General features: G+C 34.9%; 1 protein-coding gene across 5 annotated transcripts in view; it reads left to right on the top strand.

Annotated features, from left to right (window-relative positions):
- Positions 1 to 8,604, top strand: part of LOC141539435 (Fc receptor-like protein 2) — a 29,386-nt gene extending 20,782 nt beyond the window's left edge. For 4 of the 5 annotated variants that reach the window (XM_074262226.1, XM_074262227.1, XM_074262225.1 and 1 more), the window contains 5 exons: positions 2,903 to 2,930; positions 4,037 to 4,101; positions 5,155 to 5,313; positions 7,825 to 7,856; positions 8,232 to 8,604. In XM_074262226.1, the coding sequence (XP_074118327.1) occupies positions 2,903 to 2,930; positions 4,037 to 4,101; positions 5,155 to 5,313; positions 7,825 to 7,856; positions 8,232 to 8,363 (416 nt within the window). In that variant the 3' untranslated portion in view covers positions 8,364 to 8,604. The remainder of the gene's footprint in view (positions 1 to 2,902; positions 2,931 to 4,036; positions 4,102 to 5,154; positions 5,314 to 7,824; positions 7,857 to 8,231) is intronic. The other variant, XM_074262224.1, reaches the window with a different exon arrangement.
- The last annotated feature ends 11,807 nt before the right edge of the window (positions 8,605 to 20,411 follow it).

Genomic DNA, 20,411 nt, shown 5'->3' with positions numbered 1-20,411 from the left:
GTCAAATACCAGTTTTGTTCTATCACATATTTTGATTATCTGATAGCATTTAATCAGACTCAGAACTGAAACTCTAATTATTCATGGATTAGATTCAATCTTAGACTTCTCTGTTATCTTTTCCTTTGGCCCTTTCTCCCATTCAGTCTCACTTAAAAACATCTGAATTGCATTTAAGTTCTTAATTATTATACTGGCTAACCCATATTTCTGTATGACATCCACAATAATAGCATAATCATAGCTAATAATAAAAACAATAACATTTTAATATAGTACTTTAAGATTTATAAATTTATGTGTAAATATAAATGATTATGTGAATCATTATGAATGTGGATGTGTATCTATACCCACATCCCTATTTAGACAGATTAGACTGATGTTACTGTTCAATTGTATCCTACTCCCTGTGACTCTATTTGGGGTTTTCTTGGCAAAAATACTGGAACATGCTAAAACTGTGGCAAAAAAGGTTAAGTAACTTAGCCAGGATCACACAGACAATAAGTATCTGAGATGAATCTTCCTGATTCCAAGCCTAGTGCTTTATTCATTGAGCTACCTAGTTGCCCCAAGATTATATATGTGTGTGTGTGTGTGTGTGTGTGTGTGTATAATTTGTATATGTATATATAGAGAGACACATATATATATATAATTTGTTTATGCATATATGCACATAGAATCATATATATAAGTTGTATGTGTGTATATACAGAGGCATATATAATTTGTATTTGTACATATATATATATATGTGTGTATATATAGAGAGAGAAATATATATAGTCATTATACATATATATTTATATAAAATCTCATTTGATTCTCACAATATACTTATGTTATGTTATATATTATTGTTATCCCCATTTTTACAGATGAGGAAACTGAGGCCAAAAAAAGTTAAGTAATTTACCCAGAGTCCCACAACTAGCAAGTAACTGATACCACATTTAAATTCAGATCCACTCAGATTTGCTAAACCCAGAACTATTGTACTAATTAGCTACCTCATGGAAGTTAGATGCTTTGGTGAATTCACTGAAAATAGTAACAATAGCATTCTTGCCTTCTACAAATCAGTTAGCCACATCATAAAAGGAAATAAACTTCTTCTATACCACCTCATGCAGTGTGTCATCTCTGCTTTTTTTTTCCCTTAGATTTCCAGTAATATATTATAAAATATATTCTGTAGAATCTATGGAATATGTTATATAGAATATAATCTATAAAATATATATAATAGAATATATTATTTAATATATTCTAGGATTTTACCAGGAATAAAGATTTGGGTCCCTGATTATTTATTTTCAAACATTCCCCCTTTTTTTTAATAGTTGCTCCTGTCCAACCCAATGTTGTTGTCCTCCTCCCATTCTCCAGATCTTTCAAAGATCACTGAGAGTGGTTCAGAGTTCACACATTCCAGTTCTTTTCACTAGCCAAAGATATAGTTCTGATTTACAGCCTACATATGAGAAATGGCTATGAATCAATCATTTTAAATGTTACATTAAAAGGACAGGAATGATATCTATAGTCAGAGGAGTTCTTACCTTAACAAAAAGTTAATCTTTGAAAAGAATTTAATATATCATTAAGGAGAAACAACATAGATTCAATAGAAATATCCTAGGCACTTCTTGGGTATAGCCTTTACAACAGAACTAGGAAAATATATTGAAAAGGGCCTCAGGTCTAAGGTTAAAGGACTAGTGCTTTAATAAGCACAATAAGATGTTGCTTATGTACCTGACATAGCACAAGTCAAAAGATGATGATGATGATGATGATGATGATGATATTAATGATGATTGATGATAGCTAACATTCAAAAAAATTTACCATGTGCAAGGTCCTGTGCTAAGTACTTTACCAATTATTATCTCATATGATCTTCACAACCATCCTGGGAAGTCAGTGTTATCATTAATTATTCCCATTTTGCAGATGAGAAAACTGAGGCAAACAGAGATTAAATAACTTGCCCAGGATCACAGTACTAGAAAGTATCTGTAGCTGGATTTAAACTTAGGTTTTTTATAACTCCAGACTCATGACTCTATCAACTTTGCCATCATCATAATAATTATTATTGATAATAATAAATAGCATAAATAAATGGTATTTATATATGAGTTTAAGGATTTCAAAGAGTTATATATAGATACATACATACATGTATATGTATGTATCTATATAATCTCATTTCATAATAGGTGCCTCCACTTTATAGAGAAAAGGTAAGTAATTTACATGAAACCATATAGCTCATTCCTAGCTATAGCAGGATTCTGGCTCATCTTCTTGATTCTAAGACCAGTGTTTTACTCATCTGTAAAACCAAGAAACTGGTCTAGTTGACTTCCATGCTTCCTTCCAAAATTACATTTATAAACCCATGATGCTATAACTTTCCAAGCCCCTTGAGCACTGAGACCACTTTTGTATTCCCTGGTAGTACTTAGCATAGAACTTTATGGAAGATGGGTGCTTACAACTTTGTTAAATGTGAATCTGGGTCTGTCAGAACTATTAACATCTTAGGATATAATAGTGAAGTCTACAATCACGTCTAAGGGCTTCATTCAAATTCCAAGAGTCTAGCAAGTGAAAATCATGCCTTTTTCTTACAGTGTGTCATCTTGTTTTAACTTGGCACAAAAAAGGACATAGGCATCCATTTCCATATTTTGTGTAAGATTCCTACAATGCTGCATATTCTCTCCTGACATTCCCCAATAGAATGCAAGCTTCATGAAGGCAAGATATTTGTACTCACCATTTTGTCTTCACATTGCCAGTATCTAGAACAGTATCTGAGTTATATTTAATGACTGACACAATGTTTTCTGATTAATTGACATTAATCTTTCTTTTTTTTTTGCAGGAGAAAATTTTGCTCCTGGACTCTCTAGGCAAGTCCTTAGTCTTTTCAGTGGATGACTTCTTGTCATCTGCTAGAAGTCCACAATCTGGGAGCAGGAAAATGACATTTATCCCTGAGACCATACTTATCCATTTCCTGATTTCACACACTTTGGCATTTGTTGTTCAGTTGTTTTAATCTTGTACAACTCTTCATGACCCCATTTAGGGTTTCCTTGGAAAAAATACTGGAGTGATTTTCCATTTCCTTCTCCAGCTCATTTTACAGATAAGGAAACTGAGGGAAATACTTTTAAGTGACCTTGCCCAAGGTCACACACTTAGGAAGTATCTGAGGCCAGATTTGAACTCAGGAAGATAAATCTTTTTGATTCCATAACAAGTGCTTTATCCACTGCACCAATTTTCTGCCCTGTATGTTTTGGGATACATAAAGAAAAGTCACTCACCAAATATGCATTAACCATTCTATGTATACCTAGCATTTATATGTCATTGATTTCCATACTTAATTAAAAAGTTCATTAAGTTGATTAAATGTTGGCATAGGAGCATCTTGGCCACTAGGGGCAGATACTACACTAACCTAAGTAGATCTTTATATTGTAAGCATTAATGTATGCATTTCAAGCGGAGGAAGGAGGAAAAAAAGGAGTGAGTGGGAGGGGGAGAAGAGAAGGAGGAGTAAAGAGGAAGGGGAGGGGAGAATAAAATAAAAGGGGAAAGGAGAGGAGAGGAGAGGAAAGAAGAGGTAGGGGACACAAGGGGGACAATGATGACATTACCTGAAATGGTCAACTAAAATGGCCACTATGTCAGTAGAATAAATTAGTACTTTGTGACTAAATGACCATCACCTTCTGGCTCTATCCCCAGGCTTCCTGCCCTGCTTCTCTAGCTTTGGTTATCATTGGTCTATCCTATTCCTTAATGTGCTTTTCCACCTGTGCACAGATTCATGCACTTTAAAACCCCATGAAAAACACCAAGTTTTTCTTCCCTTTCTAGTTGCTGATTTTCCTAAAACAATGTTATCACACCATTTCCTGCAGGGCACTCTCTTTGATGATGTCATTAATGTATAATTAGCATGGTTAATATTCCAGTAAATATGATGTATATGTGTATTTTACAGGGACTTTGCCATCCCAGGATTCCAAGACCTTACTGAAGTGGAGCTAGAGCCAACATATGTCAATGGTAACAACCTCTCCATTAACAAGGGCTTCAGATCTGAGGCCAGGCAATTAGGAGGAGGAGAAGGAAATGTAAATTATCTTATTGGTTTAGCCTACCATCTATCCCATTTTTTGCTGAGCCTCAGAGAACAAGACTTCTTGAGTATAGCTTTGTGAAGCAAACAGATCTAATGGAAAGAATGATACACTTGAAGCCAGGCAAAATATTTAAATCTGAATTCCACTTCTGACTCTTGCTAGCTATGTGAGCATGGGCAAATTAATCACTCTGAGTTTCAGTTTTCTTCTCTGTATAATGGGTTTATCTCTGTCTATAATATCTATCTCACAGAGTTATAAGAATAAAAAAAGACAATTTATATAAAGTAATTTTAACCTTAAAGCACTATATTAATATCATTATTACTTTATGATAATTTCAATAATAAGTCATATGTACCTAGCACTTTAGGTTCCTTATCTAAAAGATTGGATGATCAAACCTTTTTAAACATGTTTCCCATGACTATTGTAAGAGAGTGGTTTAATCAGCATCTCAGCCAGTAGGAAGAAGATATTACATTCATCTAACCTTTTGTGTATCATAGATCCCTTTGATATCTCTTTATATCATCATATAATTGTGAAATGTTCTTATGTGAGCTCACAACTCTAATATAAAGTGAATAGTATTACTTTTTAGAGAATGTAGAGCTGAAAGGTTTTCTAAATGAACTTCATGATTTATATAGTACAATCATCCCATTTTACAAATAAGTATATTAAAGAGCAAAGTTTAAGGATCTAAATTTCCAAATTTTGTCCATAGCCATATAGCTGATAAGTATCAATGCTAGCACCTAAACTCAGGATTTTGATAATAAAACCAATACTGTTTGTGCTGCCTTTCAATAAAAATGGGATTTTTCTAGAATGCCCAATAACATTCCTGAGATGGAAGAGATTCTTGGAAAGAGGAGTCAGGGTGTGTGTGTGAAAGGATTTCATCTTCTGCTATAATGTAATAAATATAAATGTTTAACTTCTGGCACATCCATCTGATCCTGCCTATAAGGTTCTATTCTCATTTCTGGCTCAGCACCTGCAGATACAGACCAGCAGTCTAGAACACACAACCCAGTCTTTGTAGACCAAGAACTTACAGTGAATCCTGTCATCAGTGACATAGTATACTCTGAGGTCTGGAATTCACAGCAAAAAAAAGAAGATACAGGTGAGATAATAAGAATTGGTTCTTATATTGAGTTGTATCCTGTCCTCTTGTATGAGGTCCATTCCAAATTATGTTAGCCCGCTACAACATGGTGCCAGATTTTTTTGGCCATCTTCTTCTGAAAATTTGCTCAGCAGAACTGCCCAAGTGTTCTCCTCAAGACAATATTTTTTAATCTTTGCATCCTCAGCTCTTGGCACAATTCTTGATAGATTGTAGATGCTTAACAAATGCTTGTCAACTAATTGATGCCCAAATTTATGAACTGGTGGATTGGCTGCATGATAGATTCTTGTGGCTATTGACCTGTGGCAAAATGACCAGGACAATGAGGAAAATGTCTTGCAGATGAATGACAGAGTTTTGCCCTAAAGGGGTTCTCCTTTTACTTAATCCTTGGTGATACTAGTCCCTTAGCTTTCTGGGCCATGTGTTGGTAAATCCTTCCCTTAATTAAAATAAAATAAAGTGGGTTAAAAAGAAAATATCTCCACTGGGTAAGAGTTGAAGGCTGAGAGAGATGAGGAAGAAATTCAAGGTTTTTTTCCCCCAAATTCTGTTTCTATTCCAAGTTTCTTACTAATCTATGATCAAATAATGGAGGGCAATTAATAGAAGTTCAGATGGAAACAGGACTTTTAGAGTCTTTGAGGCACAGTATTCTGCATAGGGGAAAAGAGATTTTCAGCTGGATGGGACTTTATAGGTCATCTAGACCAAAATTTTTAAACTATGGATCATGACCCCATATGGAGTCATATAACTAAATGTGGGAGTCACAAAATTATGACTTATTATTAGTAAATGTTTGATTTATGTACTTATTTTATTTGCCTATATATCTGGGGTCAAATAAATTTCTTAAGTGAAAAGGAATCATGTGTAAAATAAGTTTAAGAAATCTCACTTCATTTTTTTGGCTGAAGCAAATGAGATCAAGTACTAAGGTCACATAATAGTAATAGGTAAATAAGGTGACAAACAGACAGGAAAGGTGGGCTTCTTTTTACCATAGTACAAAAAGAAACCCCCCAAAATTGCTTGGTTAGGTACCATGAAGTCAAGGAAATTTTGGTCCCTTTTTTTTTTTTTTTTTTTTTTTTTTTTTTTTTTACTCCACCTTAATTGTGGTCTAGGAAACAATCAAATAAATCACAAAACTAGAAAATTCTGGGGCTAGAAGAGAACTTACAGGGCTCTACTCAATTGGGAAACTAAGACTGAGCAAGATCAGATGACTTATCCAAAGCCATGCAGTTAGTTCTTATCAGAGCTAAAAGTGATATTGTCAGCTAACAATCTGGATCTTTCAGTGTTTAGAGAACAAATGATACTATCATTCTGGACTACTTAGTCACTGTTTCACTATTTTCTTTTCTTCCTGAGCTGAAGAAACAATGAGTTATGTCAATAACCCAAGGAAGTATTCCCTGAGGGATACTTACTAGCTATGGGACCCTGAACAAGTCAACCTCTGTCTGCCTCAGTTTCCACCTCTGCTGCCTTAAGGATCAAATGATTGATTTGTAAATTAGCACTGTGCCACTTCCTCTTCTCTCCAGGACAAGAATCCTCTTAACTTCGGATCCGTCAATTCCCAAAGGGTCCATGGCTAGATTACAGGTTGTCTATAAAGTTGTTAACATATTTTGATAAGTTCTTTCAATGTGATGGGTTTCCTTTGTAATCTTGGGTGTTGTATTTTACCCATTTAAAAACATCATTCTGGAATTGCATATATTTAACCTAAATTGGATTACTTGCTGTCTAGGAAAAGGGAAGGTATAGAAAGTGGGGGGGAAATTGGAACACAAGATTTTGCAAAGGTTGAAAACTATCTTTGTGTGTATTTTGAAAAATTAAAAATTAAAAAAAAATATTCTGAGAAAGGGCCCGTAGACTTCACCATATTCTGCCCCAGGAGTCCATGATAGATTAAAGGCTAAGAAATCTAGTGCTAGGATACTTGATCCAGGAAATGGATTTTGTGCAGGAACCCCTCTACTATATCCACCAGTCTTTGCCAAGAATTCTTTGACTTGTCTGAGAACTATTTCATTGCTCCATTCCTTCTACACACACACACACACACACACACACACACACACACACACACACACACTTACTGCTCTATTGTTTGGACATACTCCATCCATCATTACCTCTTCTTCTGTCTTTTCTGGAGCAATAAAGTTCACTTTTCACAAAAGTACATGATTCCTTTTTTTCCCTCAAAGGTGCTTTCAAGAAGGTTTACTTCAGTGAATGTCAAATTGAATTGAACTGTTAGAAGTTTTCAAGCAAAGGTTTGTTGAACTTGAATTAGGAGTTTATAGAAAGAACTCCTATTCAAATATAGCTTGGACTAATTGATTTTTCAATTCAGCTTATCTAAAACTTTATAAAGAGAAATGAACTGATAATTCTGGGTTCTAAGGCTTACAATTTGGAGTGGGGTGGACTTTAAATAGAGTAATTGCCTAAAGCTACACGCTTGCCTTTCCCCTGCAGATGACTTCACATCAATGCTATCACCCACCCAGGTGAGTCAATCAATTCCCTCAGATCCTCTTTGTTTCCACAACCCTTTCCTTTTGGTTTCCCCCTGTTTTTTTTCTTTTTCTTCCCTTCCCTTCCCTTCCATTCCCTACTCTCCTCTCCTCTTTTCTCCCCTCCTCTTCTCTTCTCTTTCTCTTCTTTTTCCTTCCCTTCCCTTTCCTCCCATTCTCCTTTCCTCTCCCTCTCTATCTCTTTTCTCTCCTTCTCCCTCCTAGACCTTCATCCATCTCTCAAAATTTCTCTCCTCTCTCCCTCCTTCTCTCCCTTCCCCTCCTCTTCTCTCTTCCTTTCCCTTTTCTTCTCCCTCTCCCTCCCCCTCTCTCTTTCATGGATCTTCATCCATGTACTTTTTCTCTCAGGATTTCTCTGTTGTGTACAGTGAAGTGAAATCAGAACAACTTCTGCAGGAGAAAAACAGGATGACTGAGGCTACAGAAGAGACACAGGAAGATGACATAGGCAATTATGAGAATGTTCAACTTCATTCCTGAGCCTGACCATGTGTGCTCCCTAGAGAAGCCAGGAGATTTTTCACCTTTCTGTACTGATGTGGAAATGGAAGGAAAGACAGTAGGACAAGAAGACTTTAGGATTCCTGAGAAATGAGAGGTCAAGTTAGAGGAATTGTTCCTTCCAGGCCTCTGCTATCATCACCCTGACAACACAGACAACAAATGAGCTTCCTTCTTTGATGAAACAAGATAAAAAGGCTTTGAGTCTTCTCTCTCTTTATATTTATTTCATTTTATTATTTATTACTAAAAATAACCCTTCACATTTTTATAGAAGTTTAAAATTTTTGTAGGCCTTCTCCTCATAACAACCATGAAACAGTTCATTCATTTTTCTCCCTATTTTTTCAGAGAATTCAGAACTAGGATTCAGACCCAAATCTCCAGACACTGTTTTCTTTATTTTTTCTCAATAATAACTAGCATTTATATAATTCTTTAAGATTGTCATAGTGCTTTAAATATGTCATCTCTTTTGTTCCTCACAAAAATCCTAGGAAGTAAAAGCCGTTATTATCCCCATCTGAGAGATCAAGAAACTGACTAGGAGATATTAAGTGATATAAGAAGTGTCTAAGGTAGGTTTTAACTCAGATCTCCCTGACTTCAAATTTAGCACGCTATACATTGCATCACCTGGGTGCTTAGGCATTTTTACTGATGCCTTTATTTTATTTTATTTTATTTTATTTTATTTTATTTTATTTTATTTTATTTTATTGCACCAGTCAGGCAGCTGGGTGACAAAGTGAATAAAGTGCTAGGCCTGGAATCAAGAAAACCTGAGTTCAAACATGGCATCAGACATTTATTAGCTGTGTGACCTTGGACAAGTCACTTATCCTCTGTCTCGGTTTCCTTAATTGTAAAATGAGGACAATAAAATGTGGGTAGCTACTTTGCAGAGAGGATCTAATGAGATAATAGTGGCAAAGCACTTACAGCATCCAGTGATAGAGAAATTTATTTCCTTTCCTCCACCTTTTATTGTTGTTCAGTTACATCCAACTCTTTGTGACTCCATGGGACTTGATCACAAAGTATTCTTGGCAAAGGTACTGGAATAGTTTGCAATTTTCTTCTCCAATGTGTACTCATTTTATAGATAAGGTACTGAGAGAACAGGGGGTTCAATGACTTGTTCAGAGTCACATAGCTAGTGTCTGAGACCATACTTGAATTCAGATCTTCAGGATTCTAAGTTCAGCGTTCTATCCACTGCCCCATTTATTTCCTCATTTATACCATGATAATTTCCTAATATAAATCCCAATAATTTGCCACCTTCCCTTGTAATTAAGAAACACTGTTTATCAAAACCAACCAACATAATTACAATTAATAATATATATCACTACACAATACTGTCCAACATCCTATTGGAAGAGAGGTGTGTTTCATCATATGCCCTCTAGATTCAAGATTAGTTATTATGTAATCCACATTCAGCTTCCTATTATTATATAACACAGGCCTTAGGTTTACATAGGACTATGTGATTATTCAATATTCTGTGATTGCCAGAAGGACAGAGTTGGCAGGAGCATAGAAGAAAATATGTCCTGACTTTGGACTTCTCTCTTTAAGAAAAAAGACATGGAATTTCAGATTCTCTTCAAGGAGAGGACTCTGGGAAGACTATAACATGAGGCACCATGATCATGTCCCCAATTTATAACACTAGAGACTTTGGGATGTCTGGGATTTTGTCTTTCTGTTCTCGTCTCTGTCTTTGTCTCTGTCTCTTTTTGTCTTCTCTCTGTATGTCTCTCCTCTGTTTCTTTGTGTTTCTGTGTCTCTACCTCTGATTCTGTTTCTCTCTGTCCCTCTCTCTCTCTCTCTCTCTCTCTCTCTCTCTCTCTCTCTCTCTCTCTCTCTCTCTCTCTCTCTCTCTCTGTCTCTCTTCCTCCTCATATCCACTGAAATTTCTCATTTCTGATGGGAGAACTCATTCATTCTTATATGTTTCTGATATATATTCTTTATATGTATCCTTTTCTCTTATTTCTGTTTTCTATCACTTTGGATAAATGGATTTATTTTCTAAGTATTATGCATGTTCATCGTGGAACTAGTATTTGTTTGAAAGGTTATCAAGCTTTGGATATATAAAGCTGGGTATATAAAGGGGCACAATTTTCCTGTGAAAGGATAGTGATCAGAAACTCAGCTTGAATTTATAGATTATTCCCTCAAGACTAATAATATTTATGAGGTGGAGGGAGAGAGATATAATCTCAGCCCAGTATCATTTCTCAAAGGAGAAGAGTGGTCAACCTCTATCAATAATCTCCTACTTCCTCTCTTGAAAAAAAATCAGTCTCCTTAGAGAAGTATGGGTGATGGAAACTGCAGGGGTTCTCAAACTACAGCCTGAGGGCCACATGCGGCCCACTGAGGACGTTTATGCGGCCCGCCGGGTTATGGCAAATGGGCTGAGGGGCAGAGACAGAGTGTGAGTTTTTGTTTTTACTATAGTCCAGCTCTCCCACAGTCTGAGGGACAGTGAACTGGCCCCCTATTTTAAAAATTTGAGGACCACTGCTAGCGATATCTATTAATACCACATCTAGAAGATTCATGTGTATATGCATGTCAAATTAAACAAAACATACATATATACTATATTTATAAAAGAACTATATGATTTTTTAAAAGTTTTACTTATGTCTTTTGTTTTTACAAAAGTCATTTCTAGATATAATCTCCTCCTAACCACTCCTAGCATCAAAATTCCCTTTATACAAAGAACAGACCAATAGACATACCTTATGATTGTATATTCAACACTTTGTACCTCTCTCCCCATCTCTCCTGAAAAAAGTGAAGTATGTTTGATTACTTCTTCTCAAGAACTAATTGGTCCTTTAAATTGACCATAGTTTTGTTTCCTTTTCATGTTCTTTTCACTGATTTTGTTATAGTATTATGTATGTTGTTACCATGGTTCACCTTACTTCACCCTGCATCAGTTCAAATGAGCCTTTCCATGAATCTCAAAATCCTTCATATTCACTGTTTTTCATAATACTCCATTGTGTTTATATACCATGATTGTTCAGCCAATCTCTAGTCAACAAGTACTGACTTTGTTTTGATTTACATAAGGGACCTTTCATTGTACTTTTTGACTTCCTAGATATGCAAATTAATATATGAAACCTTAGAGATAATTTTCCCAGTTTCTTTTTATACATTTGAAGAAATTTATATTAGAAGGAACAGATGCAATACCCATAGCAGGAGTAGAATGAATAGATTTTATGAATTATAGCTACTTCATTGTGACAATTACAATGAGGTCTCCTTGAATTCAAGGAATTTAAAAATGAAAAAAGATAACCAAGTTCTCCTACCCATTTCAATTCATCATTTGTAGAAACAGGAAAAGGAATGAGTATTTACATAACACCTACTATATGCCAGAGCCTATGCTAACTACTTTACAAATATTATCTCATTTAATCATCCCAACAATTCTGCAAGATAGATATTATTATAATATCTCTTTTATAGTTAAGAAAACTTAACCAAATAGAGGTTAAGTGACTTGCCAGGGTCATGCAGCTAATACATATCTGAGACAAGGTTTAAATTCAGGCCTTCCTGACTTTAGACCCATTACTTGGTGCAGTATACTACTTAGCTGATTCTAATAACTTAGAAAAAACAACTTTGTAAAGACAAAGCAAATTTGAAATACTAACTGATCAATGTAATAACAAGCTACAACTTCACAGAATTGATTATTAAAGTGGCCATTTGCTAAGAGAGAGTGATGGACTCAAGCTGCAGATCAAGACTTTTGTTAAGACATGAAATTGTGAGAATCCATTTTGCTTGACTATGCATCTGTCTTACAAGAGTTTAGTTTGGGGTTATTTTTCCAGTAGTGGGGGGGGGGAGGTAAGAGAAAGAAAAAAGTTTTTTGTTCACTAAGAAAAATTAATTTAATTTTTTTAAAAAGAAAAAGAAGTGGGACTGAGAAAAGAACAAATGACAACTAACACTTACAAATCACAAGGTAATTATTTGGCAAGTGTCAGGAGAGTTTTTCTTCCAAGTGAGAATTCAAGGACTCATAAGATGCTTATGTTTGGTTTTGGTTTTGGTTTTGAGCTTCTTCATGCAACATTCTGAGATTCCATTGGGAAGGAGTGTAAACTTTCATATACAAAGATTTAATGAATCTAAAATTAATACAGCTCATTAGCACTAATTAATAGGTTAATAAAAATTCTTACTAATTAATACAGCTACATAAAAATTTTACAAGCACAAATAGAATAGATAGCAATCAGCACTGATCCAACACCATTCTTCAGAGTGATGAAATACAGCACTTGCAAGTACAAAATGCTAAAAAGGAAAACCATATATACATAAAACAAAAAGAGGAACTCATCAAACAAAAAAAAAAATAAACATTTCAGCAGTTAAAGATGCCACAACTGATTAGATATAAGAAGTGATGGAGGATGAGTGTTTCAAACATGGGTAGGTGGTAATGACATAGAGAGAAATAGCAAAATTAAGAGAAAGGGGAAACTTTGTGGGGAAATAATATTTCAAATCTCTTTTTTAAGATTTTACGGTTTGCAAAGTACATTTCACACTAAAATCTTGTTAATGTATTATTTTACCTACTTTATTAATGAAAACAGTGAGACTCTTAGAGATGAAATTATTTATATAGTTCACATGGCTATTGTGTCAAAACTAAAATTAAGCTCAGGTCTTTAGACCACAAATCCACTTCTTTTTCCATGATACTATTTTCAATAAATAAGCTTAGTTATGAAGATGTGAGCAAGTTGAGTTTGAGGTGTTCGTGGGGAGATATTCTGTAAGCAGATGGAGATATAGGCCTGGAAAATGCAAGATGTGGCAGGACTGGTAATAACAACCTATGAATTTTGTGTAGGAGTATGAATTCAAATCATGAAAATGAATGAGATTCCCCAGAGAGAGAATAGCCAAGGATGGAATCTTGGATCATCCCATCTTAACAGGGAAAAGAAAGAAGGTGAGCTAGGAAAGGAGTAATTAGAAAAAAGAGAGGAGAAAGAAACAAGTGTAGCACTTCTAAAGTCAAGAGAGGAAAAATTATTGATGAGAAGGGGTGATCAACAGAAAATGTGAACCTAAAAAAAAATCAAATTGATTTTTTAAAAATTGTCAAATAACGGGTAGAGAAGTCAAGGAAGAAGAAAAGTGGGAAAGAAAGGTCATTGGCTTATTGTATTTGGAAGCTTACTCATGCTATTACCAAGGGAAGCATGGTGGCATGGAAATGGCCTGCAAATCAGGCAAACTGGGTTGAGATCTCATTCTCTGCCACTTTCTATCTGTGTGTTCCTGAGCCTCAGTTTTCTCATCTGCAAATAAAACAAAAGGATAGGGAAGAGATATGATAATGCTTGTACTCCCTCCACCACAATTATATCCTAAGGAAAGCATTTAAAATCCTTGAAACGTGATACTACTGTTATTTGGGGCCCCAAAATGAGTTTAATTTTGGGAATTTCCCCCAAAAAAATCAATGTATCCTTAGTTTGTAATGTTCATGTCTAATTTTCCACAAATGTGAGCAGAAAAGGATTCCTAGATCTTGTATAAATACTCAAAGTAACAATGTACATAGTAGGTATGGGACTCTATTTCATCCTGCAGAAAATGTAAAGGACTCACAATATCTCATAATAATCGAGAAAACTCTCCCATTTGTCAGGGGTTTTAACTTTTTCTGATATTGTAAAATTCCCATGTTACCCCATATTCCAGATTCCCCTTTGAAAGGAAATATACTACATATATTGTATTTTACATATACTTTAACGTATTTAACATGTATTGGTCAACCTGCCATCTGAAGGAAGGGGTGGAGGGAAAGAGGGGAAAAGTTGGAACAAAAGGTTTCGCAATTGTCAATGCTGAAAAATTACCTATACATATATCTTGTAAATAAAAATGCTATAATAATAAAAAAAAGAACTGTTGTTGAAAAAAAAGAAAGGAAATATACTTTTACCTATCAAATAGACAATATCCCTATCATTCTAATAATACTTTGTTTCACCATAACCCCTGGAGAAAATAGCATTTACTGTGTACTAGGTACTGTGCTAAGTGGTTTGGAATTATTGTTTCATTTGATACTTACTATAATCCTGAGTGAGAGTTACCTGCTATTATTATTATTCCTATTTTAAAGTGAGGACACTGATAAGTGAACTTGGGTCTTCCTGACCCCAGACCCAGTATTCTACCCATTGCTCTACCTAGCTGCCATTATGGAACTACTCTGAGAACTTAGAATCCCCTAGAGAAGAAATTTACTTTGGCAAGCTAACTTGGAGCTGCTAGATAACCTACTCCTTTTCCCATTGTACTCCTCCTATCTGAATAACTCACTTAAAAACCTGGTCCTTTATCCTAAAATGTTTTGGCTTTAGTCCCTTGCCACAGTTTCTCTCAACTTATCCAGAGGTATGTAGATAGAAAGATACATAGATAAATAGATATCAAATCACTTACTAACTAGGCTTTCTTCAAAGAGCTAGAAATACAAATACAAGCAGAAAGAAAAACAAGTCCTCAAGGAGTTTAAATTCTTTTTTTAAATTTAATTTTATTTATTAATTTTATAATTATAACATTTTTCACAGTACATATGCATAGATAATTTTTTACAACATTATCCCTTGTACTCCCTTATGTTCTGAATTTTCCCCTCCTTCCCTCCACCCCCTCCCCTAGATGGCAGGCATTCCCATACATATTAAATATGTTATAGTATATCCTAGACACAATATATATGTGAAGAACCGAATTTTGTTGTTGTTGTTGCAAAGGAAGAATTGGATTCGAAAGGTAAAAATAATCTGGGAAGAAAAACAAAAAAAATGCAAACAGTTTACGCTCATTTCCCAGTGTTCCTTCTCTGGGTGTAGCTGATTCTGTCCATCATTGATCAATTGGAATTGGATTAGAGCTTCTCTTTGTCAAAGATATCCACTTCCATCAGAATACATCCTCATACAGTATTGTTGAAGTGTATAATGATCTCCTAATTATGCTCATTTCACTCAGCATCAGTTGATGTAAGTCTCTCCAAGTCTTTCTGTATTCATCCTGCTGGTCATTTCTTACAGAACAATAATATTTCATAATATTCATATGCCATAATTTACCCAACCATTCTCCAATTGATGGGCATCCATTCATTTTCCAGTTTCTAGCCACTACAAAAAGAGCTGCCACAAACATTTTGGCACATACAGTTCCCTTTCCCTTCTTTAGTATTTCCTTGGGATATAAGCCCAATAGTAGCACTGCTGGATCAAAGTGTATGCACAGTTTGATAACTTTTTGGGCATAATTCCAGATTGCTCTTCAGAATGGTTGGATTTTTTCACAACTCTACCAACAATGCATCAGTGTCCCAGTTTTCCAACATCCCCTCCAACATTCATCATTATTTTTTTCCTGTCATCTTAGCCAATCTGACAGGTGTGTAGTGGTATCTCAGAGTTGTCTTTATTTGCATTTCTCTGATCAATAGTGATTTGGAACACTTTCATATGAGTGGAAATAGTTGCAATTTCATCATCTGAAAATTGTCTGTTCATAAGGGAGTTTAAATTTTAATAAGACAATATATAAAGGAGAGTTGAAAAGCAGGGTGAGGAAAATATTTACCAATGTCATAGCAAGGTAAAGAAGCTGGAGAAGTCAAGAACAAAAGAGAAAGAGAAATGAACATGACTAGCCCAATCATTTTCTCCAATGCAAATTCTGGGGAGGAACTTAGACACCAAAGGAAAGGGTGAAAAGGTAGAGATGTCAAGGCTGGTAAAGAAGTCAAATGACTCTGTATTCTGTTCTTAGATCCACTTCCTTATCCAAAGCCAAGTCTCTTTTGTAAGATATCTTACTTATAGCTCATTGTTCTTGTGATTTGTCATTCATTCTCAAAGAGGATCAAGACATCACAAAGGTGAACAAATCTAGAGTCCACTTTTTATGGAAAATATTATATATGTTATTAATGGAAATAGAAGTTGAAGAACTTATTGCAATATTTGGCAGAGTATCTGACAACCCAAAGCTGGGAATGTTGTAGGAAGGTTTGAAGCTTTTTATTAGCCACTTCTTACTGAAGAATGCACAAGCCCAAAGTGCTGAACAAGCCAATTTACTTAAAGAAAGAGCTGAACAAAATCTTTGCAAGGAAAATCATCTTTAAAAATGTAATATTGAGGAAACATTTCTAGATATAAAGAACTATGAGTGAGACTATACAAGAACTTATTTATTTTTAAATATCTTTATTCTATATGTATAAAGTATATTGGGTATAACAAATAGTTTTATATTAAAAATTATTTTCTGTTGTTGGATGAGACCTTCATACAAATTAAGAGTAGACCACTAGATGGTGCAATAACGATGAAAAAAATTCAATGTCATTAGTGACTGGATCTTTTTTATTTAAAAAAATTATCTCAATAAAATTATTTAAATTTTTTAAAAAGGCATCACAAAGGTGATGCTATGACTTGTAAGTGAATTGAAGTAAGGGAGAGCTGTGCTAAGCCAACAGCCTCATTTTCTCTTCTAGAGTCCTCTGGGTCGGATGGCAAAGTATAGATCAAGATGACTGGAGATGACCCTCAATATAGTGGAAGTCCTGGCCTTTTTAAGCTAAAGTCTTTCCCATGGCTCAATTTGACTGAGGCAATGCCCATTCAGTGATAAAGTTAGGAAACACATAGCTGGCCTTCTCAAAGAGAAAGGGAAAAAAATTAGAGGATGACAACTACATGGAATGGTGGGATCAAACAAGGGTTTTTTGAGGATATGGGAAACATGAGCATATTTGTAAGCAGTAGTAAAGCAGCAAGAAGAAAAGGAGAGATTAGAAGTGAGAGCAAGGATGATAGAGCTCAGAAAAACTGAAAAATACAGTTTTGGAATGGGGTCATCACTTGTAGAAGGACTTGCCTTAGCAAGAGGAGATACTTTATCATGGGAAATGTGTGAAGAAGGTCATGGTAGAAGGCATATGTGTGATGAAATGAAGAGGAAGAGAGAAAAGAGCTCTCAGCAGAAGGCCTCAATTTTTTTCTGTAGAAATCAAGACCAGAAAGATTCTCAGCTGAGATGGAGGGGGAGGGATAAGATGCTTTGGAAGAGCTGCTGTGGAATGTGGAATCTAATTAAGGTAGTGGAAAAGTATTGGCCTGTAGTAGCAAGGATACTCTTGAAATCATGCTACATAAATTTGTAGTGGACCCAGTCAGCAATTTTGTGGTAGCTCTACTACTCTTATAAGAATACACCTGGAGGACTATCATGAGGGCCACATTTTAAGAAGGACATTGGTAAACTGGTCAGCACTGATGATCAGATGAGGCTCTGAGCTCATGATAATGCTAACATTGTAAAGAAAAACGACTAACAAAGACTTAAGGATTCTGATTATGACTAACCATGGTTCCTGAAGACCAAATAAACATACTACTCACTTCATGACAGAATGTTGGGTCTAAGGTACAAAATGAGGTACATACTTTCTGACACAGCTAAGTGGGAATTTGTTTTTCTTCACTGAGTTGTTTTGTGGGTTTTTTGTTTGTTTTTTTTGGGGGGTTGCCAATTTTTCCCCTTTTCTTTTTCCCCCCTCACTTAGGAATATGCAGTAGGAACTAGAAGGCAGTTAGAGGTAGCATTATCCCCTAGATTCTAAAGAAAAGGAAAGAAAAGATAGGCACTGAAAATTTTCTAAATGCACAGGAATGGAGGAAGGCCAAAAGGAAATATAAATTGGGTACAATGAATATTTGTGGTGTCATGTACAATCATCTTTTTTCTACTTTATATATGGGAAATACATATTTCCTTTGTTAAATTTTAGAGGAGCGAGGTGTACTAAAGCTAAAAGATTTCATATAGAAAAGAGTGTTCCTCTTCTTGTCCCATCTTGCTCTAATCTAGAGGGCAGAGTTCAGAGAGATGGGTACAAGGTGTGAAGGGAATTGTGTACATTTTTAGTTCATGGTGATTAACCAAATATTCATTTCTTCTAGCTAAGTTATAACTAGGCCATCAATTGAACCCATTTGTCCAACAATCCAAAGGAATTCTAGCCTTCAACACTCTTCAGCTTCCACTTCTAAGTTTTCATATTGGTCGTAAGAAAATTAGATACTGTAAAATTAAACACTGATTAAAAATATAGCTGTCTTTAATCTGATTGATAATTTTGTTTCTATGACCTACTTTCTTAATGTTCTTTATATATGCAGGTCTCTCATTTGTTTTTGTCTTTACAGTTAACAAAATTATCAAAATGTGATTAGAATACTTCATTTACATATAGAGCAGCATGAAAGAGTGGCTCTTCTGGAAGAACCCTAGCTAACTAATTTATCTTGAAAACAGTCCCTTCTTCCTCCAATTATTGACATTTCTCTTTCAAAAGCACAAAGGATGGTTCCATTTCAACCAATTCACCTGCAGACAGCATTAAATCCCTGATATTTAAACTAGGATTTTTTTCCTCTCAAAAACTTACCAATAGGTCCAAATCTTCCTTAGGGAGATGCTTTTCAATATGCCAAAACCACCACTTTAAAAGGCCATCAAGTTGATCTAGCAATTCACAAAATCAAAAATTAAATAATTAGTGACTGAAGCTCAAATTGCTTTTTTCTGGTTGAGAAAGATATTAGGTATAAGGTATAGTGTAACAGACTTTAAAATCTGTAGCAAAAGAGAAATGTAGAAATAACCATGATTGACAAAATGCAAATAAATCCAGGAAAACATCTAAATGTCTTATCATTTTGTGACCCAAACTGTTTAGCTTTGCCTTTTTTCTACTTTTTCCTCCATTTTAGTTAAAGGTTATACCTATTCTAACTTACATCATATGATTAAACCAGAGAGAGTAAAAGTTGTGATCTGATCTGTCTGGAAAAGTCCCAGATGCCTTAGGTTTGAGTTTATAACATCTAGGGTATGATTCTGAACCTTTAGAATTTAGGATATCCTTTATCCATCTGGAAACAATTGCTCCATAATGGGGGGGAAACATACTGATAAAGTCTTGGATAACTCAATGAGGTTGGCAAAGAAAGCCTGAAGTACTGTTAAGATTACTCCCTGAGGAGAGCTTTCCACCAATGAAGAGGAAATTTGAGAAATAATAAGGAGTTACTTTGCCCAATTTTATGCCTATAAATTTGATAACCTAAGTGAAATGGATGACTACCTCCAAAAATATAGGCTTCCCAGATTAACAAAGAAGGAAGTAAATTGCTTAAATAGTCCCATTTCAGAAAAAGAAATAGAACAAGCTGTTAATCAACTCCCAAAGAAAAAAATCCCCAGGACCAGATGGATTTACATATGAATTCTACCAAACATTTAAAGAACAATTAGCCCCAATGCTATATAAACTATTTGAAAAAATAGGGATTGAAGGAGTCCTACCAAATTCCTTTTGTGACACAGATATGACACTGATACCTAAACCAGGTAGGTTGAAAACAGAGAAAGAAAAGAATAGACCAATCTCTCTAATAAATATTGATGCTAAAATCTTAAATAAGATATTAGCAAAAAGACTACAGAAAATCATCCCTAGAATAATACACCATGATCAAATAGGATTTATACCAGGAATGCAGGGTTGATTCAATATTAGGAAAACTATCAGTATAATTGGCCATATTAATAACCAAATTAACAAAAACCATATGATCATCTCAATAGATGCAGAAAAAGCATTTGAGAAAATCCAGCATCCATTCCTATTAAAACACTTGAGAGTATAGGAATAAATAGATTTTTCCTTCAAATAATCAGTAGCATCTATTTAAAACCATCAGTAAGCATCATATGTAATGGGGATAAACTGCAACCATTCCCAATAAGATCAGGAGTGAAACAAGGTTGCCAATTATCACCATTACTATTCAATATTGTATTCGAAATTCTAGCTTTGGCAATAAGAGTTGA

This window comes from Sminthopsis crassicaudata, chromosome 4 (assembly GCF_048593235.1).
Source record: "Sminthopsis crassicaudata isolate SCR6 chromosome 4, ASM4859323v1, whole genome shotgun sequence".
NCBI classification, from domain to species: Eukaryota; Metazoa; Chordata; class Mammalia; order Dasyuromorphia; family Dasyuridae; genus Sminthopsis; species Sminthopsis crassicaudata.
This window is presented reverse-complemented; position numbering and strand designations above follow the sequence as displayed.